Source organism: Danio aesculapii, chromosome 7 (assembly GCF_903798145.1).
Source record: "Danio aesculapii chromosome 7, fDanAes4.1, whole genome shotgun sequence".
NCBI classification, from domain to species: domain Eukaryota; kingdom Metazoa; phylum Chordata; class Actinopteri; order Cypriniformes; family Danionidae; genus Danio; species Danio aesculapii.
The window spans coordinates 30,201,487-30,227,109 of NC_079441.1; the positions used below are offsets into that span (position 1 = coordinate 30,201,487).

Sequence of the window (25,623 nt, forward strand, 5' to 3'; positions counted from 1 at the left end):
TTATTTCTACCTGTTATTGATGTCTCACTTATTGAACAATGTTCAAATAAATCAGATTATTATGTCACAAAAGCTGTACTTGTGCATGGCAGTGCTGCTGTACATGCTGTATTCAAAACTGGTCACCCAAATCTTGACTTGACTATAAACTGTACATTTGGCAATAAAGGCCCTGATTCTGTGACCTCAGAAGAGCCTGTATGAGTTCAGTAGAAACACCCACAGATCACAATGAAGTAAAACATAAGCATGCAGCTATGGATACGGTATGACGGTCATAAATGAATCACTCTGATTACAAACAGCACCAATCACATATGCATGAGTGCCCAGGGATTTAAAATGGGTCAGATTTCTGTCTGAGGCTAAAAGGTGCCTTTGTGTGTATGTGTGTATGTGTGTATGTGTGTATGTGTGTGTGTGTGTGTGTGTGTGTGTGTGTGTGTACACAATAGTGGACGTACACTTGACCATGAATACCCACTTTAACAATTGCAAAAAATCTTTCAAGATAAAGTGTGTGTGTGTGTGTAACGAAACACACAATGTCAAACAGAATACTAATAAGTCAAACTACTGCCTTGCATCCCAGTGAGACATCTGAAACACAGACTCACACTTCCACACACATAGTGACTGTTTCAGTGTATTCGAGCTGTCTGCTCTCATGGGTAAAAGATGCATCACATTTGCAGAGCAAAACTATGATTACCTCAAGGTGAAGACTGCTCTCTTTCAAGCTGTCTTCCCTCTGTATTCAGTTCAATTTGGCTTTATTGGCAAGAGTGTAAATATTAAACATTAGCAAAGCCAGGAATGTATGTAAACAGAGACCCGCATATTAATGGAAACCATACGTTAGACAACACATACTGGATAAGAACTAAGGTGAATGTCTGAAGTGTTTACGTAACATTGAAAACCATTAGTATTACATAAGACGTCTACATACAGACACAAGGTCACCATGGTGAAAGTGGACAGAACACATACTATGATGATATGGCTGATACAAATTTAGACACATACTGGTGTTAAAATGTATCTAGTGTTGCTGTACGTCTGTTTCCATGGTTGAAAAGCTGTTTGTTGATTGCTCATTCTATTGCTCTCTCTTTCATTCTGTCTTAGATTTAATGCAGTTGCTCAATGCAATGAAAAAAAAGTTTAAATTAAGGAAGTTTCTCCTTAAAACAAACAAAATTGTCTTGCTTTTAGATAATTTTGCATAACCCACTAGCTGATTATTTTGCTTGTATGTAAAGTAACTGACTGACTGATGTTTTACAGTGAAATAATTCATTGTAACCAGTGTTGGGGGTAACGAGTTAGTTAATAATAGTGTATATAAACAGCTTTCCATATGTGTTTCTTTCCATACTGATAAACTTCCAGTAAGCGGTTAATGTGACTTTTTTCAATTTTATACGGTTCCTTTTACAGCATCGATGTTGTAATGTAATTAAAATATAATCAGTTAAATAGACTTTAGCATTCATTTAGTTGTTCAAGCATAAAACGAGATGAAAAACCGTTTAACACACACATGCCCGTCAAAATCAGCAGGTTAGCGCAGAAACACCATTAAAAATACTGGGGTAAAATAAGTGTTCGTATTTTAAAGACATGGCACAGAAAATGTAATGTAATACAGTGCTTCTTGTACATTCTGAGACTAACTTTATATTGTATATTAATCAGGCAGTAGAGATTGTTGATTTTTAAAGAAAACAGACCTTAAACGTGCCGATTTTGTAATGGCATACAGTTCAACGGAAATAACTACACTTGGCATACACTTTAACTAGGTTACTGAAAAGTTAAAAGTCCTTCTGCATATTTTCTTATATACCCTATATTACTTTTCTAAGTAACGAGTAAAGTAACGCACTACTTTAAAAAAAAAAGTAATATTTGAGTTACTATTTAAAAAAATGTAATGAGTTATTTTTAGTTTATTCGCTTTTAAAAATGGTTGAATTAAAAAAGAACGCAGTGAGAGAATGCAGTAACAGACAGAAATGAAGACGGCAGAGCCTTACATTTCTGCGTTGCAAATATTCTCATATTCTCAAGAATATTCTATTCTTATTTTGAGCGCATTGAATAAAAGGACAAGAGGATTATCAGAATGGACAGTGACTTTACTTTTTAATAAGACAAAAATAAGTGCAAAAGTAGCAAACGCCTTGCTTTATACTGTCATTAATCAGTATATACGGCATATATACAGTTGAAATCAGAATGATTAAACCTCCTTTGAATTTGTTTTTCTTTTTTTAAATATTTCCCAAATGATGTTTAAGAGAGCAAGGAAATTTTCACAGTATGTCTGATAATATTTTTGTCTTCTGGAGAAAGTCTTATTTGTTTTATTTTGGCTACAATAAAAGCAGTTTTTTAAAATTAAATATAATTCAGGGCAAATAATTCAGGGGGTTTAATAATTCTGACTTCAACTGTAGCTCTGGGCTAAGGAAGTTCTCCAAAGGTAACATTATCCTACATTAATTTTTGTATGTTTTTAAGGTAAATGAAGGTTTTACAGTGTGTGAAAAGAAAAAGACCTGCAAGTTCTGAAATTCTGAGATCAAGCCTCAGCCAGGTCAGAAAAAGTAACTCCATCTATCAATCTGTCTATTTCTTATTCCATTGAGCTCATTCATTCCTATTTAACTAATTCTTTATCTTTTTTTTCTATTTCAATAATCATAATTATTTTTTAATCCAGTAAATTAAATGCTCTACAGTTGTCAATAGTTTAGAAATATACAGCCCAAAGTATATTTAAATGAATACAGAGATGATCATTTCCATTTCCGTTGGACAAGAATTAATCTTTCTGGTGTGGATCTTTCTAGTGCCTGTGTTCTTGCCTGCTTTTAAATGTGAATATTTGTTATAATTAATAATAATAATAATAATAATAATAATAATAATAATAATAATAATAATAATAATAATAATAATAATAATAATAATAATAAATAATAATAATAATAATAATAATAATAATAATAATAAACTAAATAATAACAATAATGATAATAAATAAACTAATGAGTTTATTATTATTAATTATAATAAATAAAAACTAATGAATTATTGTTATTTATTATTATTATTATTATTATTATTATTAATAATAATAATAATAATAATAATAATAATAAAACAATAATACGTTTTTTTTTTTTAAGATTTAGCATTTTTTTTATTTGGCTTTTCAGTTTCTCAGTATCTCTCATTATTTTTTTTTCCTCACAATCAGATAAGTTCCACTTAATCCATCTGGTTTTCTTCCAAAAAGAGAGAGAGAGAGGCTGCTTTATGAAGCAACTGATACACGTAAAAGGCTTAAAAGAGCAAATTGAAGAAAAAAAGGGGAAGAAGGAGAAAGATGAATGTGAAACAATTAGAGAGATCACTTCAAAGATGAATGTGCTAGATGGAAGCACGGACACACACACACACACACACACACACACACACACACACACGCACACACACACAGACACACACAATGAGAAAAACTCATTCAGGTCTCTAGCTGATAACGGAAGCATAATGGAAATGAGCGAAGGTCAGCATGAAGATGTAAGTCTTTCAGGTGCGTGTGTGTGTCTGTGTGTTAAAGGCAGAGACTGACTTCATAGCGGTACCGATCCATCTCCCTCATCTTCCCACACTCCCTTTTATTTTATTTAGTTCTTTATCTCTCTAGCCTTCTCTGTCTTTGTTCCTCATCTCATTCCTCTATTCCATCCCTCTTTTTGCCCCCTCCATTTCATCAGCCAAGCAGCCTTAAGGACAGCAGGAAATCAATTCTGCCTGCAACACAGACCACCTCTGCAGAGGGCACTTAAACATACACACACACACACACACATAGATGCACAACTCTGAAAATGCCACTGCAGATATACAAACTTTCATAAAAAGACTGGAAGAGAAGCACACAACTGATATTTTTCAGAAGTTTAGAAACTGTATTATGAAATATACAGGAATATTCTTTGAAAAAACGTAACAAATATCAAATCTGAGCTGCACAATAGATCATTTTAAATTTAGAAGACAACAGAAAGATGAAAACATTTAAATATGTTTAAATTTTTCCCAAATGATGTTTAACAGAGTAAGGATATTTTCGAAGTAAGTCTAATAATATTTTTTCTTCTGAAGAAAGTCTTTTTTGTTTTATTTCGGCTAGAATAAAAGCAGTTTTTAAATTTTTAAAAGCCATTTTCATGTCAAAATTATTAGCCCCGTTAAGCTATATTTTTTTCAATAGTCTACAGAACAAACCATCGTTATACAATAACTTGCCTAATTACCCTATCCTGCTAGTTAACCTAATTAACCTAGTTAAGCCTTTAAATATCACTTTAAGCTGTATAGAAGTGTCTTGAAAAATATATAGTGAAATATTATTTACTGTCATCATGACAAAGATAAAATAAATCAGTTATTAGAAATGAGTTATTAAAACTATTTTGTCTAGAAATCTGTTGAAAAAAAAACTCAGGTAAACAGAAATTGAGGAAAAAAAAAACAGGGGGGACGAATAATTCCGACTTCAACTGTATGTATACATACTCTACCGGTCAAAAGTTTGGGGTCTTTTTTTTTTTAAAGAAAATTATTCTGTTCATCAAGGCGGCTTTTATTAAATGTAAAAAAAAAATGTTAAATTGTTAAATATTAATAAATTATATTTATATTGCTTTCTTATTGTATGTAGTTTCAAATGAAATGATCACTCCAGTCATTATAGCTTTTTTTACTATTACCATTTAGAATTATAATAATAACAATAATTTTAAAACATTTAAAAATCGTACTGACCTCAAAATATTGACCGGCCGTGTGTTTGTACTTGCATATCTTTTATGCAAGTTTATGTGACGCTCAGTGTAACCTAATTAAATTTGCACATAGCAGAGGATTTGAAGATTGTAATCATATCCGTTTTGTGGAGACGCATTCATGTGGTAAAATGTAAAGGTAATTGCTTTTTAGAAATCAGAGAGCTATCCGATCAGAAAAAAATGCATGAAGTGACCAGGTGTAAACAGGCCAATAGAATCTGTTGACCTGGATGCGTGATGTCCGACCTAACAAATGGATTTGGAGAAAATAGGATGGATATTAAACACTACCAGTATCAATGTTACAAGTAAAACCTGGCTGCAGTTCTGCAAGTCTTTCTGAAGGACTGTAGCTTTACTTTAAGTCTGATATTCACAGATTGAGTGTCACATTTCTGCACAGATTGAGGTAAACCCGACACTATGTAAGGTAACCTTTGCAAAGAGACTGGAAATGAAGGATGAAGCAATTAAAAACTATCCTGGACTCAACTGCAAGCTCAAAAAAATTATTTCACATACAAAAAAGTGATAAGAACTCTAAGTAATATACCTTGCTTGAATGACATATTACACCGTGTTCTAGGGTAGAGGAAAATGTACAAAAAACCATGCTGGTAATTTTTTTACCCATTCATTATCCACTTTTCAACCGATTTTTTTCTGAAAAGCAATAAAAACAGACCACTTAATTGCAAGGGTTAGAGAGAGGGCACTTTTTAAAACACACACACAAACTAACTTTACAACTAACTAAATGCAACTCTATAATTCTGATGTTTTAATGAATTCAACAGAAAGCACTCACTGACTTCTGAAAATGTGTGCGTCAGAGAGAAGGGGTGAATGGAGCTTTGGGATTTTATGTGAGGTGCACAGATCATGAATAATAAAAAGCTTCTCTATGATGAGGTAATTAGGAACAGGTCTTTGTGTTATGCAGCCAGTACCTGGGCTGACTGTGAGAGAAGCATCCTGGCTGAAGCGCTTGCGGGCAGAGTTGAAGGCAACACAACGGTACAAGCCTTCATCTTCTTTGGAGACCTCTAAAATCTGCAGCACTCCGTTAGGAAGAGATATGTACCTGTGTGACAGAGAGAGATCACCATTAGCATTCTAAACAAACCAAGACACTCAACGGCTTTGTCCTAAATTGCATACTCTTGAGCAGTGGTGAAGAAAGTACAGTAGTTAGACGCTTGGAAAAAATATTTCTCCAGTAAAAGTCCTCTGTTTACATTTTGGTAAAAAGGGTTCTATGATGAAGTAAATACTACAGAAAAACAAATGTCAACTTTACATTACATTATTCAGCTCAGGCAAGAAATTAAACCTCAAACTTGCAGGTACTTTTCGTTTACTACGTTTACAATGATTTTCTTTGACGAAATATCAAAAGAAATATCAAAGCTAAAATTAGGGAGACTTCCCTGATTTAAAATGAGGAAGGCTTCAAGTGATTCATTGCTGTTGTTTTTTTTTTTGTTTGTTTGTTTTTTAGAAGGGAAGTGCTCAAGAAATAATAAAATCATTTGTATTAATAAAACCTAAAATTTGTTACCAGTATTTCAAGGATCTCCTGTTTTTTTACTTCATTTGAATTAGTTTGAAAATTTAGAGAATCATTTAAATCATCTGAATCAGTGAATCATCAACTATAGACTCACTGTGGCTGCATCATTTGAATCAGTAATTTGCTAACTGGACACTTTGAGCAGATCATCTGAATCAGTGATTCATTAACTGTATACTCACCCTGGATGGACAATTTGAATCAATTTCTTATTAACTGGAGTCTCGTTCGGAGCAGATCATTTGAATCACTAACTGTAGACTCTTTGAATGGATCTCTTGAATCAGTTAGTTGTTCACTTTAAAACAAAATGACAATAATAAATCCATTTGCGATAATAAAACCAAAATTTTGTCATTAATATTTCAAGCATTTCAATTATCTCCTGTTTTTGACCTAATTTGAATTAGTTTGAAAATTCAGTGAATCGTTTACTGGAGACTCACTCTGTCTGGATCATTTGAATCAGTAAATAGCTAACTGGACACTTTGAGCATATCATCTGAATCAGTGAATCATTAACTGGAGACTCACCCTGGATGGATAATTTGAATCAATTTCTCATTAACTTGCTCTAAGCATCTCATTTGAATCAGTGAATAGCTAACCGCAGACTCTTTGATTTGAACTTTTGAATCAGTAAATTGTTCACTCTAAAACTAAATGATTAAATAGATGCATTTGGGTTGGCTTAATTCTTAATTTAATTACTCAGTACAATTTGTGAACTGATTTAACAAGTTAACTTGATTCAGTTTTTTCACAAATTTGATGCTACCATTTTGTCTCTGGCCTAGTTATGATTTCTCCAGCTGAAACTACAACTTCATCAAAATAACTTTTTTTTTGTTTTGAAATTAACCTAATATCCAACACTCCTCTCTAATGCTGCATTCCCACCAGACGTGGATGTATTTCACGCATGAGTGACTTACATGTTAAGTCAATGCAAAGACATGAATAGACATCCTGGGGCACGATTCGTGAATGAAGTGGCACAAGTTGAGTGTTTTGCACGTTTGATTAGCACGTCACTTACTGTGCTAATTGCTCGAACCCTTCTTACTCTCCAAGAACTGTACTTATCCAGAGCGAGCAGAAGGGCTGCCAAAATCACTCTGGACCCCTCACACCCAGCACACTGCCTTTTTGAACTCTTACAGTCTGGTCGACGCTACAGAGGACTGCGCACCAGAACAGCCCGACACACAAACAGTTTCTTCCCTCAGGCAATCCATCTCATGAACACTTGATGATAATAATTGTGGAACCAACATCACTACTTGCTATACACACTTTTTTTATACACATATACACTTATTTAACAACACACTTTACATGTCAATTTGCACATAACAGCTGCACAAACAACACTGTATATAGTAATATATCTGTAATATACTTGTCAATTTGTATATTTGCATTCACTACTTACTTCTATAATATAAAATTTATTTATTATCTGTTTTTTTGTCCTGTCTCTTTAATGCTGTTGCACTGTAGAAGCTCCGTCACGAAAACAAATTCCTCGTATGTGTGAACATACCTGGCAATAAAGCTCTTTCTGAGTCTGATTCTGATTTTCAGTATCACATATGACCTACAAATGTCTGTTGCATCACTAAAATGTGATTCACAAATAATCTGGGTACTTTTTCATACTCTTTTTACTTCTGTGAATTTGAACACTTCTTTAGTTAGACTGTTTTTCGACCACCATGTAATAAGAACGAATGCTATTTTTCTTCTAAACCAAAATAACTTTTAATCTCCTAAAAAGAACAATCTACTAAACAGTACATCACAGCACTGACAACAATTCAGCAACATGTAAAACACCTATACAAAAACCGTAGAGCAAAAATAACAGCAGGGGAGTGAAAAATAGACAAGAAAATGGCAGAAAACAGAAGCAGCAGAGACTCGTCTTTAGAGTTTAGTTTGCAGATGTAAGAGAGCAAAAGCTTGTCTCTTGGAAAGTCAGATTCTCTCTTCCTCCAACTCTTTCCCTCTTTGTTTGCGGTGGCGAGGTCAGGTTGCACCACTAATATTCATTCCACAGTCATCTTTCACCCCCAGAGACTGCTTTCAAATCCCCTTTTCATTCAGCACAGATATTATACACCATTAATCTTGTAGTCTCATCCCCAAGAGCAAGAGTCTCTGGCAGAAAGGCCAGAAAGACCAAGGTTGGGTGAATTCGTCCATCTGTGTGAGTGCGAGCGGGTTGAAATCGTGTGTGCGTGACTGGCTATTGTCGAATTCATTGGGTTTGTGAGAGTTCAGCCGAGGACACGTCCACGCCAGAGCTGCACCTCTAGCGGCACGGCTGCGCTCGGGATGTAAATGAGCGACTGACTGCAGCACCGGCAGCCGCCAGAACACGACAGAGCGTATTAATGTACGGCTAATGTGCAACTGTGTTCTCATTAATATGGAGAGGGGCTGTGAATACAAAAGACGCTTTTCACAGATACAAAAGGAAGCATCTTAAGCAGACAGGGAGTGATCTCGGAGGCTGTTTCCAAATGATCTGTCTCCCGTTTTAAGATGGTTTTCATTTGTAATTACAAAACTGCTAGAGACAAAAGAGCTATTAGAGGTCAAAGATGTGTGAAGATGCAGTTGCAAGCTTATTGAGTCTATTGGAGGCTTTACTACTGTACCTACATGCAGCTTAAATTTGGATAGCTGATTGAAAAACAGAGTCTACCAAATGGTAGATATGTCGGATCATGGTAAAAGTACAGGAATTAATACTTATACCATGAAAAATCGGAAAATATAAAGTGTAGGATATCAAATATTCAAAATCAAACATTTTTAAATACTAAATCATCAAGTTTTTGAAGTGTGCCATAAAATATTTTCAGATTCTTATTTAACATGTTTTCTTGTTGTCGTTTTTTTTTTTTTTTTTTACAATAAAACCAAAATCTAATGTATTAGTGCAACAGGATTATGTTTGCTTGATTATATTGTAAACCAACAATTCTGTGTAGTGTAAACCATTATTTGAAACAGTCATTCTTTAAATGACTTTAACAGTCATTATTTAAAACAGTAAAACATGGTCAACCATTTGGTAGAGCAGGCAGTTAAAGGGTTAATGAACATAATATTTAATTAAAAAGATTATATACTGCATAAGCTTCTCTGGAAAAAAACATAATTGGCTGCTTCAAAGTTATTACAGGTTATCTGCTTTTGATATTAATGTGTTGTTGTTTTGAGGGAAATGTTCCTTTGTGTTTTTTTAAACAACTGATAATGTGTCTTCAGAATATTTTCAGTAGAAAATTTATTTCCAATTTGTTAGTATAAAGCATTGCAAATTCAAACCTTAAATATACACAGTTTGCAAAACAATAATACATAATTATTTCCTTTAAGTTCTAAAATAATAATATGTTTTACGTTGACATACTGTCACATACAGTGAAATTACACTTTTTTAAGACAAGTGATCAGTAGTTTAGAAAATAAAACTACAAATTAACATTTTGGTCAAAACATTTAAAAGCAAATGCAGAGTTAAGGCTGCTGGCTGTTTATCAGGATGTCGGTTTACTGCTTTAATGCATCAAGTGCTAGTTTGTAAACAGTCCAGTGCTTAGATGTGTTGCTTTCATTTCAACATAGCAAGCATGCCTTATAGGAAATTGACCATATGCAGATATTGCCGTTTAAGTAGCAAAGCGGGGCTTTTTCCTGTGAACTGTCATGTCATGTTCTGTATCCAGCATTTAAAATCAAATCTGCCTTATTTAAAATCAATGATTTAATCTACTTGATAGGATATATGCAGAGCTAGTGTTTCTTCCCATAACGATATACTTCTGGTGAATGGTTGATGTGACTTTTTCAATTTTGTACAGTTCCTTTTGCAGCATCGTTGTTGTAATAGAATTAAAATATAATCAGTTTAATAGACTTTAGTATGTAAACCAAGATGAAAAGCAGTTTACTCGCACATGCCCGTCAGGATCAGCAGGTTAGCGCAGAAACACCATTAAAAATACTGGAGTAAAATTTATTTTCATATTTGAAAGACATGGCACAAGAAAATTTAATTTAATGCAGTGCTTCTTGTACATTCTGAGCCCCACTTTATAGTGTACAGTATATTATTTAGGCAGTGAAGATCATTGATTTTTAAAGAAAACAGACCATAAACGCGCCGATTTTGTAACGGCATACAATTCACCGGAAGCGTTTAACCCAGGTTACTGACAAATTAAAAGTCCTTCTGCATACCCTATCGAGAAACAATTTAAAGTAGTTCACACACCTGACAACAAGCACTGAATCAAATCGCATTGTGCCTTAAAACACTTTGATTGACATTCTACCTGTCATCAGAAGGGAAAAGTCCCGCCCATTAGTGACGATCTTAACAGCCCTGAGTGAGAAGCAGCCATCAGCCAATAGAGTTTTCACCTGCTGAAGATAATGTCAGCCACTAAGAGGGATTATAAATGTGGAGTTTTAGGATACACAAATGAAGACTGTTGTCTCTGAATACTGCCTTGTTCTGAGACACCTCTTTTGACATTTACATTTTTTTTAAAGAAATAACGTTAGTCCTGTTTTGAATTGGCCGTTATGCTGACATATTTGACAGATTTTGATGGCATTTGTAGATCTGCCCTCTTTTATAAAAATCTCTGAATTTAAAGCGACAGTCACCAAAACAGCACAATTTGGATCAAAGCCTAAAAGGAACAGTTTTAAACAGTTATAAAATTTTATGTGTGTGGTATTTTGAGCTGGGACTTCACATACACACTCTAGGCACATCATAGACTTATTTTACATCTCGTAAAAATGGGTATAATAGGTCCCCTTTAACTGACTGTATTCTGGTATGAACTAGTATTACACTATCAATGTTGACAGAAAATATTGTTGAAGTAATGTATAGTCACAACAACATTAAGTCCAACATTTTTTGACTGGCTTAAAACCTTTCCATGCATACGGTTTGTTGTCGCAAAAGGCAAGAAAGTGTTTATTTTCATTATTCATTATTTTTGTTTTGTTTCTTTTGCACAACAAAAACATTTCCTTCACCTTCAGAATATTCAGATCAATAAACTGGAGTTATTCACTAATTCACTTTCCTTTGGTTTAGTTTCTTATTTATCAGGCGTTGCCACAGTGGAATGAACCGCTAATTCTTCCAGCATGTTTCACGCATCAGATGCCCTTCCAGCTGCAACACAGTACTGAAAAACACCCATACATTCTCACACTCATACACCACAGTCAATTTTGTTTATCCAATTCACCTATAGTGCATGCCTTTGGACTGTGGGGGAAACCAGAGCACCTGGAGGAAACCCACATGAGCACAGAGAGAACATGCACACTCCGCACAGAAATGCCAACTGGCCCAGCTGAGACTCGAACCAGTGACCTTCTTGCTGTGAGGCGACAGTGCTAATAACTAAGCCACCGGTCTGCACATACTGTAATTTTACAATAAAGAAAGCATTAATTTGCACAGGTTGTCAAGAAAGGGGCCGGAAACATTTGTCTTCTAAAGGTGAACAAAAGTCTTACAGGTTTGAACAAAACATGATGCTGAATAATTCATTATAACAGAATTATCATTTCTGGGTAATCTTAACCTTCAAAAATGCTTTTGCTCACAAGACATTAATAATAAACACAGTAACACACTGCGGAATATTGTGAAATATCATTAAAAAGAACTGTTTTCTATTTAAATGTTACTTGTAAATATTTTTGGTATCATGCCATTTGATGCACTCCATTAAACAGTTTCTGCCATACGCGGAGGAGCATTCCTCGGTGTATTCCTCAACAGAAACCGACAGCAGATGATGAAATCTCTCAATGATGCAATCACAAGACATTTTCATAAGTCTCAGTGTCCTTAACCTTTCAAAAGTTTCCTTTTCACTTTGCATGTTTTTCTAAGCATCAACTCTTAAACTTTTAAACAATCTAATAAAAACAGGTACTAAAAAAAGCTTTATATGAAAATTATTTAATTAATCGGATACAACTGATATAAGATACGAGTCTAATAATATTCATATTATAATATCATATTAATGGTATTATCTGCCTGGATCTTGATATAACTTATTAAAGGCTGATTTTAAAATGGCAATGATCCCCAAGGATACCAGGAGGAGAAATATCATTGAAAAGGCGCTATTACAGTGTGAGAACATTATGTTCTCATGCCCATTATGTATGTCTGAAAGACACTGTGATTATAAGTGTGCTTTAGATGCATGCTGCACAGCCATCTCTATAGTGTTTTTATGTACTTGTGTGTGTATGTGAGACAAGTGAAAGGAAGCGGGAGAGGTTTGCTTTTTAAAGGAGAAACAACACTCCTGTTTTTACTTTCAAGCATACTGTATGTCTGTGCAGCAGGGAAAAAAGATCAAATATGATCACAAATCAACAAAGAGAGACAAGAAATGATAATAAAATCCCATCAGCTTTCTAAAACTATATGATTGCTCCTGATTTTATATAAACAAATAAGTAGTCAAATTACAAATTCAAGGATTGGCAAATGAATAATATAATCTTGCATATCTGCAAATACCACAATGGCAGGCAAAAAGGAGAAACTGATCTAAACTCAACAAATACTAAAAGTTAAATTTGCTTGTAGATTGGCCTTAGTCTAACAAAGTGAGCATGATTAAGCCTGAGTATTGTATTTTTAATTTAACGCTGAAAGACAACTTTAAATGCTATGCAATTTTAACAGTTAGAATATACAATGTGTATGCCAATTTATTACATGCAATCTTTTTACTTAACTATTTACAGTGCTAAGCAATAAATAAGTACTTTTAAATATTAATATTTTTATCCATTTATCAGTGAACTTAGCCAATAATTTTTGGTGCATTTAAATATATAAACAGATTTATTAAACTGTTAAATTAACAGATAAATGTCAATTAAAATAGGAGTTTGGTCACTTAACATCTTTAGAAATAGAAAAATTATACATTTAAATCCAACAAGATATAGCAAAAAATAAATAAAAAATGCACAAACTACAAAATATCAACAAAATGTTTATTTTTATGCTTCTCTTGATTTTTCCTGTTTATTAAAATTGTAATTTGGTTGTATTCATTTTTGGATTTTTATACTGGATGGCAATCTGTGGTTAGTTCCAGTATCCTATAGCAAACATTAATTTAAAAGAGAGATCAGTGAGTGAGGGACTCATCTATAGGCCCACACAGAATCTGCAGCAGCAGAAATCCACAGATTTTTAGCCCATCAGTGAGTCTATTTATTCACTTGTGTAAATGTGTGTACATTTATTTAGTCAGTTTTTAAATTATTTTTTTGTCATTTTATTGACTGATGTGAAAATGTTCATACAATTTGTTTACAATACAGTTTGTAAAGTAATATTGTATTCATTTGTAAAGTAATATTTTCTGTCTTTTAGTAGATATATTATATGAGAGACTTGCTTTGTTTACCAAAAAAGTTGATCTAATTGGATTTGCATTGTAAACATTAAATAACAGTTAAAAGGTATTACTTTTTTTTTTTCATACATTAAGTTTTTATGTTATGATACTCACAAAATAATTGTTTACAAAATTATCCACAGAAATAGAAAAAAAAAGTACGCAGATTCTGTCTGGCCCCACTCATCGACTGTATGCTAAGTACTTCTGTACTGTATTTGATTACTTTAGAAAACATGTTTCGATTTCACGTTTCTATTTTTTTATATGTACAAAGTGTCAAACTTAGCTATACTTAATTGGAATCCTGAGATCTTGCTTTCATTAAGGTTGCATTAAAAAGATAGTTTGTGTATAATTGTGTATAATTAAAATTCCCCAAGTGGTTCCATACCTGTGAGAAATACTTTATTTTGTTGAACACGAGAAGTTATTTTGAAGAATAATAGAATTCTTTATCTATTGAATTGCATGGTAGCAAAAAACAAATATTACAAAAGTCAGTGGTTACAGGTTTTCAAAATAACTTCTTGTGTTCAACAGAAAAACGAAAATCTAGCAGCTTTGTGTCAAGTGATAGAAGAGTAAATGATTACAGAGTTTTCAAGTTTCTAAACATTAAACATTATCATTGGCTGTCTAAATATAATGAAGAAATAATACATTATTCTCCCAATGTGCGTACAGCAGGTGACATATGAAATACCTTTCTAATGCCTTATCAAAATAACATTAAAAACATGACACCATAACATCATTTTGCACTAACTGAGACAACTGCAAAGAACATTCTGTGATCTAACTTCAGCTGCATAGCCAACAGGAGGTTTTCTTGACCAAAAACATCTTGAAACAAACAAAACAAATCTTGAGGTTTTTTTTTTTTCCAGATGGGGTGATTGAAGTATTTGACAGAAATCTGGCGGCCCCTGCTATAGTAAGGGCTCCGTTTATCACATGACACAACATACTTTAAACCGATGACCTGACTTCATTTGATGCAACAGTTCCTGCACTCTGCCTCCTCCCTCTGATGCCCAGCTCTTTGATGGGGCCCTTGCCCAACTCTTTGACCCCTGCTGGGCCTCTTTTACACAGAGCCTCCTCTCACATGCAGTCTCTCTTGCTATAGGTTGACAAATTGCAAAAGCTATTATACATAGGCATACCTTGAAACGGATAAACATGGGATTAGCATGAGAGGAGATCAAATGACATAATGTATGACATATAACATGAACTGTTTGGTCATGCATTTTAGATTATACTATACAGATCTGTATATGTACATTAACCATACATATTTGATGTATTTAACACATTTCAAATAGCAAAAGCAATTTTTCAGTTTCAGACAAAAATAAAATCTAATTTGTACAAACGCTTTCTTTTTACCTCTGCAATGTACATTTGTTAGGAAGTTGCACATACTGTCACGTGACATTCTGTATAATACTGTATGGATACTGGATATACATCTTGTATGGCCTTGGGTGAGTAAATAATTAGAAAATGTTCTTTTTTTGGGTGAACTACTTTAAAATGCAAGCATAAAATGCAAGTTGCATCAGTTTTTACTTCACTTACACTGGTCTCTTTAAATCATTCTAAGTCAATCACTTAGCAAATGGAGGAATCTATAATCCATGATATTTGCTTCAAGTGGTCTTAATGTGTAATTTGTCTTATAAAGTCTGTAAAGTCTGTCTTGCTGCTCATTTTGGCCAGGACACTCCTGTGAAAGAGATGATTAATCTCAAAGAGTCCATTTATAAAGGTTAAATAAAATGTTTAAAAATTAACTATGTAATTTACAATTTAATTTTGTAATAATGTAATTTAAATTTAAAAATTAACTGATTACTTCAGCATTATCATTCATCTCCTGGATTTGCCATTTAATGGTCCCTTTTTGAGTAAAATGTTCAGTTTTGCTTTATATATATTTCAGAAATGTGTCTCTACAAACTTTCAAATAAAAGCGGGTTAAAAAAAATATTTTTTTTACTTAGAACCTTTATTTGCAGAAAATTACAATAGGTCAAAATGAAATATTTAATGTGTTTAGACCTCAAATATTTCGGGAAAAGGTATTTATATATGCAAAAAATGTAAATAAAAGTGTTACCCAAAATGAAAAGGGTAGTTAACAAAAAAAAAATCCATGGCCTCACATTTACTCAAGCAGTCTTTTATTAATGTCAGTGCTTCCCACAGGTTTGAAATATACTTGCGGAGAATGAAACACCTTTTACCAATCAAATAAATGGTCAACTACATGTGACCAAAAAAATAAATAAAAGTGTGATTTTAACTATATTTTTATTCATTAAGACAATGTTATACACTGTTTCTTCTCAATGCTTTACATTTTTTTAAAGGCAGTTGAAATAACAAAAAAAGAAATCCACTATTTCTGTTTTTGTGCTATTTAGGAGCCATGTGCACCCATTGACAAAAAAAAGATGATCTCTCTCTCTCTCTCCTTCTCTCTTTCTCTCTCAAGTTCAAGTTGCTTTATTGGAATGACAATTTGTACAGTCCTGCCAAAGCATTTTAGATATGAAGCATGTAATATATTGACATTATCAAGTTAAAAAAAATAAAGCAAATGCTAAATTAACGATTGAATAAATGAATAAATAGTTTTAAAACTATAACAATTACAAGATTTGTCATTTCGTCCTCTCAGAGTATAGAGTTTTCCTTAGTTCTTTATTCAAAAATTAAGTATTTAGTGTTCCTCTTGCTCTCGAGGCTGTACATGTGCAGTCAGTTTTGAAGCCATGCGAAAATAGGCAAAGTAAAAAAGGCAATACAAAATGCATAGGATTAACGAAAACTTTAAAAAGTGAAAGAAAAATCCAAGACATTTTAGGATATTTAGAAACTACGGCTGGACGCATTTTAATAAGATTGTGTGTGGAAGTGCTGACAGGTCTCACACACAAACAACGAGCAGTACAAAATGTGCAGGGCAAGGGAAGATTTTCCACTGGTTAATTGATCGCGAATGATCAATGGGTTGAAATATACTTAGGCGGCCGTTAACATACATGGGTGGCCAACCCTAGTAAGTCAATGTTTGGGAAGCACTGAAAGTCTTTTCTCTGTGAAACACCAAACATGATATTCTAAAGATAGTCACTGAAGAACAGTGAAAGAAATGAATTCAGTGAAGTGCGGTGAATAAAATACATTGTGAAAAATGTCCTATTAGTTATAATGTCAGCAGGAGAGGTGGTCAACAGATGTTATACTAACTCCTCACCTGGAGACACACAGTGAGTCCATGCAGAACTACACTCTCACTATTTCTAATGAGTTTTCACCACTGGACACACCGCAAGAAAAGTATTCTTTAGACAAGGCACATAATTGGAAGAGCTAGGCAGCTTCTTACTTAACCGCAGGTCATTATCTGTTGGGATAGAGTTTAAATGAACCCAAACAGTAGACAGGAGATCTAATAGCAGCACTATCTCTCAGCTACAGCACTACAATGGAGCCTAGTTTAAAAATGTTTGCTGCTGTGCAGTAAAAACCACTTTTTAAGATACAGTAGAACAAGTTTCATTTCCTTTGATTCCACACATCAGCATTTTTAATTAAATTATCAATAAAACTGATATTAAAGCTTTTTGTTTGATGTTTTGACTCTCCTATACTATTATAAATTATGCAGCTTTCAATGTTTCCATTGACTCTCACAGACTAGATCGCAAGTGAGCTGATGCAACAGCAAATGAATTCCCAATGAATTTCATATTACAACAGCTGCTTTTCCATTTGCTTCAAAAACTGCATTTTAAATTTGCAATGCAATGAAAAGCAATATTTAGACATCTAAATAAATATGTAAATATCATATTTTGACACAAAAAGCTATTTATTTTAAAAGGAATTAATATATATACAGGTTTCACAAAGTAAAATGTAAGACTTTTAAGACCTATTCAAGACCGTTATGAACTAAATTTCAGACTTTGAGGGCTAAATTATGGAAGGACATCCTGGACAATTTTCAATATGAGGACACATAAATTGTGACAATCGAAATGCAATTGCAAATCCCGCATAAGAGTTTAGATTTAAGCTTTTGCGAACGCGCAGTGACTGCCACGTTTCAAATTAAAAAGCAAAGTCCACTTGCAAATGCATTTCCCATTACTTATGTGCTATGAGCCTGACATATCTATATAGCAATATCAATTGCTTCATTTGCTTTTTATTTTTGCCTGCGTCATGCACTTGACCTGCTAAAACTCAAAAGGAATCCCAAATCCTTTTGCATTTGAATATCCAACGTCTACACTGAAACCTGTCATGCAAACGACAGGGGTGGAACTACTTTATTGGGCATGTGTGTATTCGGAAATGACGTAGCTCACAGTTGACTTAGTGTTTTGAACTTTACAGTCAGCTGTTTCCAAGATTGTGCAGCATAATGACAATTTTGAAATAAATGAAAGAGTTTCTTAGTAGATTTAATTTTTTTTTTATTTAACCAGGATCCAAACATCTCACAAAGCTCAATTAATCTCAAACTGGTTTCCTGAACGTGACAGCAGAGAGGGCAAAAGTACACACATCCTTTACTCAAGTAGAAGTAGAGATTCTCATGTTTAAAACGACTCTGGTAAAAGTTAAAGTACTGACCACACTTTTGTACTCAAGTAAAAGTAAAGAAGTACGGACTGAAATATGTACTTAAGTAAAAAGTATTCATTACTATATCTGTTTTAGTTTCACGGTAACTACACCACACATCATGTAAACATCTATACAAAATAACTTACATTTCAAATTTTTTGTAAACACTGTTGCAACATCACTCTAAAATATTGTCCAACAACGCAGCTCAAAAAGTTGCCCTGTGTATCATTACCTGGACACTTAAATGTATGGCTGTTAAGAACAACAGCTGCCATTCTCATTTGTATATTTGAAAACGTAATTCTTCTGCCTATATATTGTTTTTATTACTAATAAATGTCTTAAATTTACCACTTTATTTAGTCCAAAACTTATTCGTTACCAAAACAGCAACGAAGTATTTGTACTTCGTAACTTCCCATCTCTGCATGACAGTGAGCTCACTGCACTGTCAAGGCCTCCACAAACCCAAGATCTCAATCCAACAGCGCACCTTTAAATTGAGTTAAAACAGGAGATTTACATTATGGACGATGTAGCCAAATGTGCAACGTCTGCATGAAGCTCTAATGTCAGACCCAAACAATGTTGAATCTATGCGATGAAGAATTAAGGTCATTTTGAAGGCAAAAGCAGGTTCAACCTAAAACCCAACCTGCTTAGTTGTGGTTGCTTGGCGAACATACAATCAACATTCAAACTAACCTGGATGGTTCTAGCGACTCTGTTGGTGCAGGTAGGGATGCCTGGTCCTTCTCCCAGGTAATACTCGGAGTAGGCAAGCCATCTACATAGCACTCAAAGCGGGCGGTGCCACCTACAGGCACAATCTGAGGCTCGGGATCCTGAAGGAAACGGGACAAGCCTGAGAAAGACAGCGAAAGCGAGAGGGTATGGCAGAAAGAAAAGGAGCAGAAAGCAAGAAGAGAATCAGTGAATGCATGACATGAACTTTTGGTGGAATAAACACGCAAGCAATGAAGCCACATGGTGGGAGAAGAGGAAGGCGAGCGGGCCCCTGACCTCTGCTCCAGAGCTTTGAAAATACTCTCACTTTGATCTGCTACATCTGCCAGGCTCACACTGCTCATAACGCCACACTACACTCAACAACTCTCACACACACACAATTCTCTACTGCTTTCTTTGTGGTGCCCTACTATACACTTCTATTCTCGGTTTTGTCCACTAACCTTTAACCCTACACTTTTTTATACCAGTTTTTGCACTATTTCGATGTACAGTAATGTAAAAACCTAGTCGACACAATTATATTATTATATATATAAATTATAGGCATATATTCCACAGCTAACCTGAACCCAACACAAACTCCCTGACAGAAAGAATTTGCATATTTTATTTGTTTACCAATACATGCTTTTCTAGTAAGATTTGCTTTTGAGTATAATTTTGACATCCACTTTCAAGTTAGTGTACACACATTAGATTGTACATACTATTCAATTCAATCCATCTTTTTTCTATAGCGCTTTTACTAAGTAGACTGTGTCAAAGCAGTTTAACATAGAAGATTATAGTAGATTGAAACTGTCTCAGTTTAGTTTTCAGAGTTGATGTTCAGTTTAGGGTGGTTTAATTTTTACTGCGGAGAGTCCAAACACTGAAGAGCAATTGCCTGAGAAAGTAGGAAACAATATATGCTGTAAAAATGTATTGTGTTACTAATCCTCATTAAACTTCACAACCAAAATTTTAACACAATGTCCAAAACTATATACTGTATAAATCATTATGCTGATAATAAAATTTGTGCATCTTCAAAGATTAATAATTAAGGAATCAGTGCTTCCCACAGGTTTTTAATATACTTGCGGTGGTAGCCAGATTAGTACCATTTTACCCACATCACAGAAATAGTTAACTTTTTGTGACAAACAAAACATAATTTGATTAACAATATTTTATTTATAGGTTAATGTAAAAACAATTAACAGACTGTTGAAAAATTATTGTTGAAATAAAGAAATCCACTATTTCTTTTACTCTTATGCTATTCAGAAGCCATGTGCACCCACTGACAGGTAAAATCTGCTTCTCTCTTTCATTCAAGTTCAAAGCAAACTTGAAACTTTTAGATATGCATAAAATATGTAATATATTGATATCATTAAATTAATAAAATATACAACAAATGAGAAATAAATGACTGAAAAAAGGAATAAAAACAGACAATATCTCTAAAAATGATTTTAATTACAAGAATAAAACAAGGCAAATTTGTTGATTAACCAAATATAATGGAGTACAAATATTTTGCAGCCAGTATAGGTATCAATTAGTCTCATTCTCTCTATGTATACAGTCACTTGAGTATTCACTCTTGCAGTTACGAAGCCAAGCAAAAGTAGGCTTAAATAAGAAGGTAATGCAAAAAAAAAAACGCATTCAATTAACGACAGCTTTGGAAAACAAAAGACGAATCCTGGGCATTTTTTTTTTTTTGAAACCGGACTATTTTTTTTATGTCCCAAAAAAGGTGCGTCTCTGTGGGTCTCTGCAGCGTGCGAGATTATCTGTGGGAGTGTTGACAATTGTCGCGAACACAGAATGAACAGTACAAAACAGGTAAACGAGAGAAGATTTTCCACTACTTAATTGATCCTGGATGTTAGGTTAGATTGGGCGAATACAAAAAGTGTAAAAGTATGATAATAATGTGTCATTAATTATACTTGGGCGGTCGTTAATATACCTAGGCGGCCCGCCCAAGTAAAGTCTATGTGTGGCAAGCACAGAAGATTTACTCACTCTCAAGAAGATATAAAACTTTATAATTTTCTCTTTTTTTCTGTTTATATTGTTTATTCATTCATTAATTTTCTTTTCGGCTTAGTGCCTTTATTAATCAGGGGTCGTCACAGAGGAATGAACTGCCAATTTATCCAGCATATATTCTATGCAGCAAATGCCCTTCCAGCTGCAACCCATCACTGGTAAACATCCATACACATTCATTCACACTGCAGACAATTTAGCTTACCCAATTCACCTATAGTGCATGTCTTTGGACTTGTGGGGGAAACCGGAGCACCCGGAGAACAAAGGGAGAACATGCAAACTCCACACAGAAATGAAAACTGATCCAGCTGAGGCTCGAACCAGCGACCATCTTGCTGTGAGACGATGGCGCTACCCACTGCACCACCGTGATGCCCATATTGTTCATAATGGCTCATTCTTTTTCTTTTCGGCCTTTATTATTCCGAGGTCGCCACAGCGGAATGAACTGCCAACTTATCCAGCATATGTTCTACGCGGAAGCTGTCCTTCCAGCTGCAACCCATCACTGGGAAACATAAATACACACTCATTCACACACATACACTGCGGAAAATTTAGCTTACCCAATTCACCTATACCACATGTCTTTGGACTTTTGGTCTGAACTGGAGCACTCGGAGGAAATCCACGCAAACACAGAGAGAACATGCAATCTCCACACAGAAATGCCAACTGACCCAGCCGAGGCTCAAACCAATGACCTTCTTGGTGTGAGGCGAAAATGCTACCCACTGCCCCATCGCGCAGCCCCATATTGGCACATATTTTATAATATTATTGACATAATTTTATTTATTATTAAACTTGTCATTTGTGGGGGGTTTTGTATAAATCTTTGAGTTTCTTTCTTCTCTTGAACACAAAAAGAAGATATTTTGAAGAAAGTTGATAACCTGTAACTATTGAGCTTAATAGTAAGAAAAACAAATACTATGAAAGTCAATGGTTACAGGTTATTAGCTTTCTTCAAAATATCTTCTTTTTGTGTTCAAGAGAAGAAAGAAACTCAAAGATTTATACAAAAAAACACAAATTACAAGTTTAATAATAAATAAAATCATGTCAATAATAATAATAATAATAATAATAATAATAATAATAATAATAATAATAATAATAATAATAATAACAACAACAACAATATATAATATGTGCCTATTTGAGCTCTGTTTATTTATTTAATTATTTATTTGTTTGTCATACAACACATTTTCTCACTGTAATGAGATGAGAATTAAATGTTTAACATCTAACTTAAACCTCTCAAACACAGGAAACTTTGGTGCTAACTATACTGAACCTATTTATCGGATGATTTACAGTCAGCCAGAGGAGGAATCCTCCATATACAGAAACTCCAGATCTAAAAGCCCCTAAACAAGCTCACCCATGAAGCACAGCGGTGGACATAACAGCTCCTGCGGCAGTGCAGACCGCTCGACAGAGACCTGTTAAACATTAACACTAGATATATCTGACTTGTACACAGCATGCGGTCTAAAGCAAACACTCTATGCTTTAGATTAAAAAAAAGACACGAGAGATTCACTGAAGCACAGATCAGTAACATGTGCTTATGTGATAATGAAAATGAGAACTATTCCACCACTGAGAGAGGAAGAAAAGCACTTCAGTAGAAGGTGGAGGTAAAAGTGGTTGAGACACTGCTCTGCTGGTAAATCACAGTTAATTTTGAGAGTCTGGGCTATTTATTAAGTGCTTCTACGTGTCATGTAAAGAACATATCCAAAATACACTTTTAAGCATTTCTTTTGGTCACACTTAATCAATTTACATAGTTTTAAAGGCCGGTTTCTCAACATGTCATGTCATTTTTATCTGCTTATCCGGGGCCGTGTCGCGGGGGCAGCAGTCTTAGGAGAGAACTCCAGACTTCCCTCTCCCCAGACACTTCCTCCAACTCCTCCAGGGGTAATCCCAAGGCGTTCCCAGGCCAGCAGAGAGACATAATCCCTCCAGCGTGTCCTGGGTCTTCCCCAAGACCTCCTACTTGTGGGACATGCCTGGAACACCTCCCTAGGTAGGTGTCCTAGGCATCCGAAACAGATGCCCGAGCCACCTCAGCTGACTTCTCTCAATGTGGAGGAGCAGCGGCTCTACTGCGAGCTCCTCCCGGGTGACAGAGCTCCTCAACCTATCTATAAGGGTGCACCCTGCCACCCTGTGAAGGAAACTCATTTTGGCCGCTTGTATCCAAGATCTTGTCCTTTCAGTCATGACCCAAAGTTCATGACCATAGGTGAGAGTAGGAACGTAGATTGACTGGTAAATCGAGAGCTATGCCTTTCGGTTCAGCTCCTTCTTTACGACAGCAGACCACTACATCCACCGCATTACTGCTGCAGCTGCAGAATCTCACGTTCTATCCTTCCCTTACATTTTTCCTGCCCTAAATCTCCACTTCAGCAGCATTTACATACACTAAACTTTACAGTTTTAGTAATGTATGCTGAGTTTTTACATCATTTTTAAAGAGGGATTGTGTACATCAAATTTTTCCTGATTATAGGCAACATTTTATTCTACCAAAATTATAAAAATGTCTTTTCTTCTCTGAATTGTTTGATAAAAAAGATTCCCAAAATGATGTACTCAGCAATTCCCTTCTGTAAAAACTCAATGTTGTGCTAGAAATACAGTTGAAATCAAAATCAAAATTACTAATTATTTTTTAAAAAAATCCCAATTGCTGTTTAACAAAGAGAAGATTTTTTTACCAACAAATTTTTAAACATAATAGTTTTAATAACTAATTTCTAACAACTTTTTTCTTAGACATGATGGCAAAATAGCTATTATAGCTATATGTAATAGTTATATAATAGGCATCTTGCTTGTTTTGCAAGATATTTAGATTAAAGAGCAATTTAAAGACTAGGTTATGGCCAGGGCTATTCAATTGGCAGCCCACGGGCCAAACTTGACCCCCGAGTAAATTTGTTCCGGCCCTCCAAATAGTAAGACCAAGACATCAAAAATAAATTTAGTTCAGTCAAAAAGCAGTCGCTATAGTGGTGAAGTGACTTGCATCTGTTGGAGTTGGACAAAACGTCTCTTTCAACTTTGAAAAAAAGAAAAGTTGATGCAGAAAACAGACAATTTAACAGCGAATGGACAGAAGTATTTATTTACATCTGTCTGTTCTAAGCCTGGATGTTTACTGTACAATGACTGCATATTCTGTTATGTGCACTTACGGTAAATATGTTTCTAAATAATTGTAAACTTTGTTATGCTGCCTTTTTAAATGCATTTGTATAGGTTTATTAAAAAAAGCCAATTGTACAATGCACTGATGTTATGTAGTTTCAAAGTACAATCTATTCATGTTTTAATGTAGAAAAAGCCAACGTGGTTGTCTTAAGCAGCAAAAATACAACATATGGGCTTTATATTGGGTTGTGTCATCACAAATTGCAAGTCATATCTCATTTACCGTCATTTGGGATGCTTTTCATAAACTGGCACCCATGACAAACTAATTGAATAGCCCTGGTGTAGACAATCAAAAAAAACTTACTTGGGGGGCTAATAATGTTGACCTTCAAATAGTAATTTTTTAAATCAAAATCTGCTGTCATTCCAGCTAAAGTAAAAGAAATAAGGCTTTCCCCAGAAGGATAAAATATTATAGGAAATATCTGAAAATTTGACTTATCTGTTAAACATCACTTGGCAAATATTTCGAAAAAAAAAAAAAGTAAAGTAAAAAAGGGCTTTTATTTTGATGTCAACTGTATATGCAGATGAATGAAATTTTTCAATTTTTTTATTAAGTATTTTCAAATAGTACAAACAACAAAGACAATCAAACAAACAAACAAACCATTCACAAGCGCTGCAAATTAAACAAAAATTTACAAGTGCAAGTTGAAGATAATAATAACAATAATAATTCATTTTTATAATTTTAACGATTGTTATTATTTTAATAATCAAAATAAAGCAAAAGAAGACAGAACTCTCTTGAAATAAAAATTTCAGAGTTTATGTAAAAAGGATTGGAGAGGTTCCCAAAGTCTCCGGAATTTGTCTTGTTAGGGGTTGAGGTCAAGTTAATTTTTCCAAAAGAAGAAAGACTGACAACTGAGAAATCCACATGGAAATAGTTGGAATTTGAGAAATCAACCATTTTATTAATATACATTTCTTAGCAAGAAATGTAAGAGTTGTAAACAGAGGTTTGAGCTATGAGGCAAAAAGGTCTTCA

General features: G+C 34.2%; 1 protein-coding gene across 1 annotated transcript in view; it reads right to left on the bottom strand.

Moving 5' to 3' along the window:
- The window catches only part of igdcc4 (immunoglobulin superfamily, DCC subclass, member 4), a 123,511-nt gene that overhangs the window by 42,835 nt on the left and 55,053 nt on the right, over positions 1 to 25,623 (bottom strand). Inside the window, exons 3-4 of the mRNA XM_056461598.1 lie at positions 19,293 to 19,452; positions 5,822 to 5,955 (exon numbers count right to left, since the gene is read on the bottom strand). Coding sequence (XP_056317573.1) covers positions 5,822 to 5,955; positions 19,293 to 19,452 — 294 coding nt within the window. The remainder of the gene's footprint in view (positions 1 to 5,821; positions 5,956 to 19,292; positions 19,453 to 25,623) is intronic.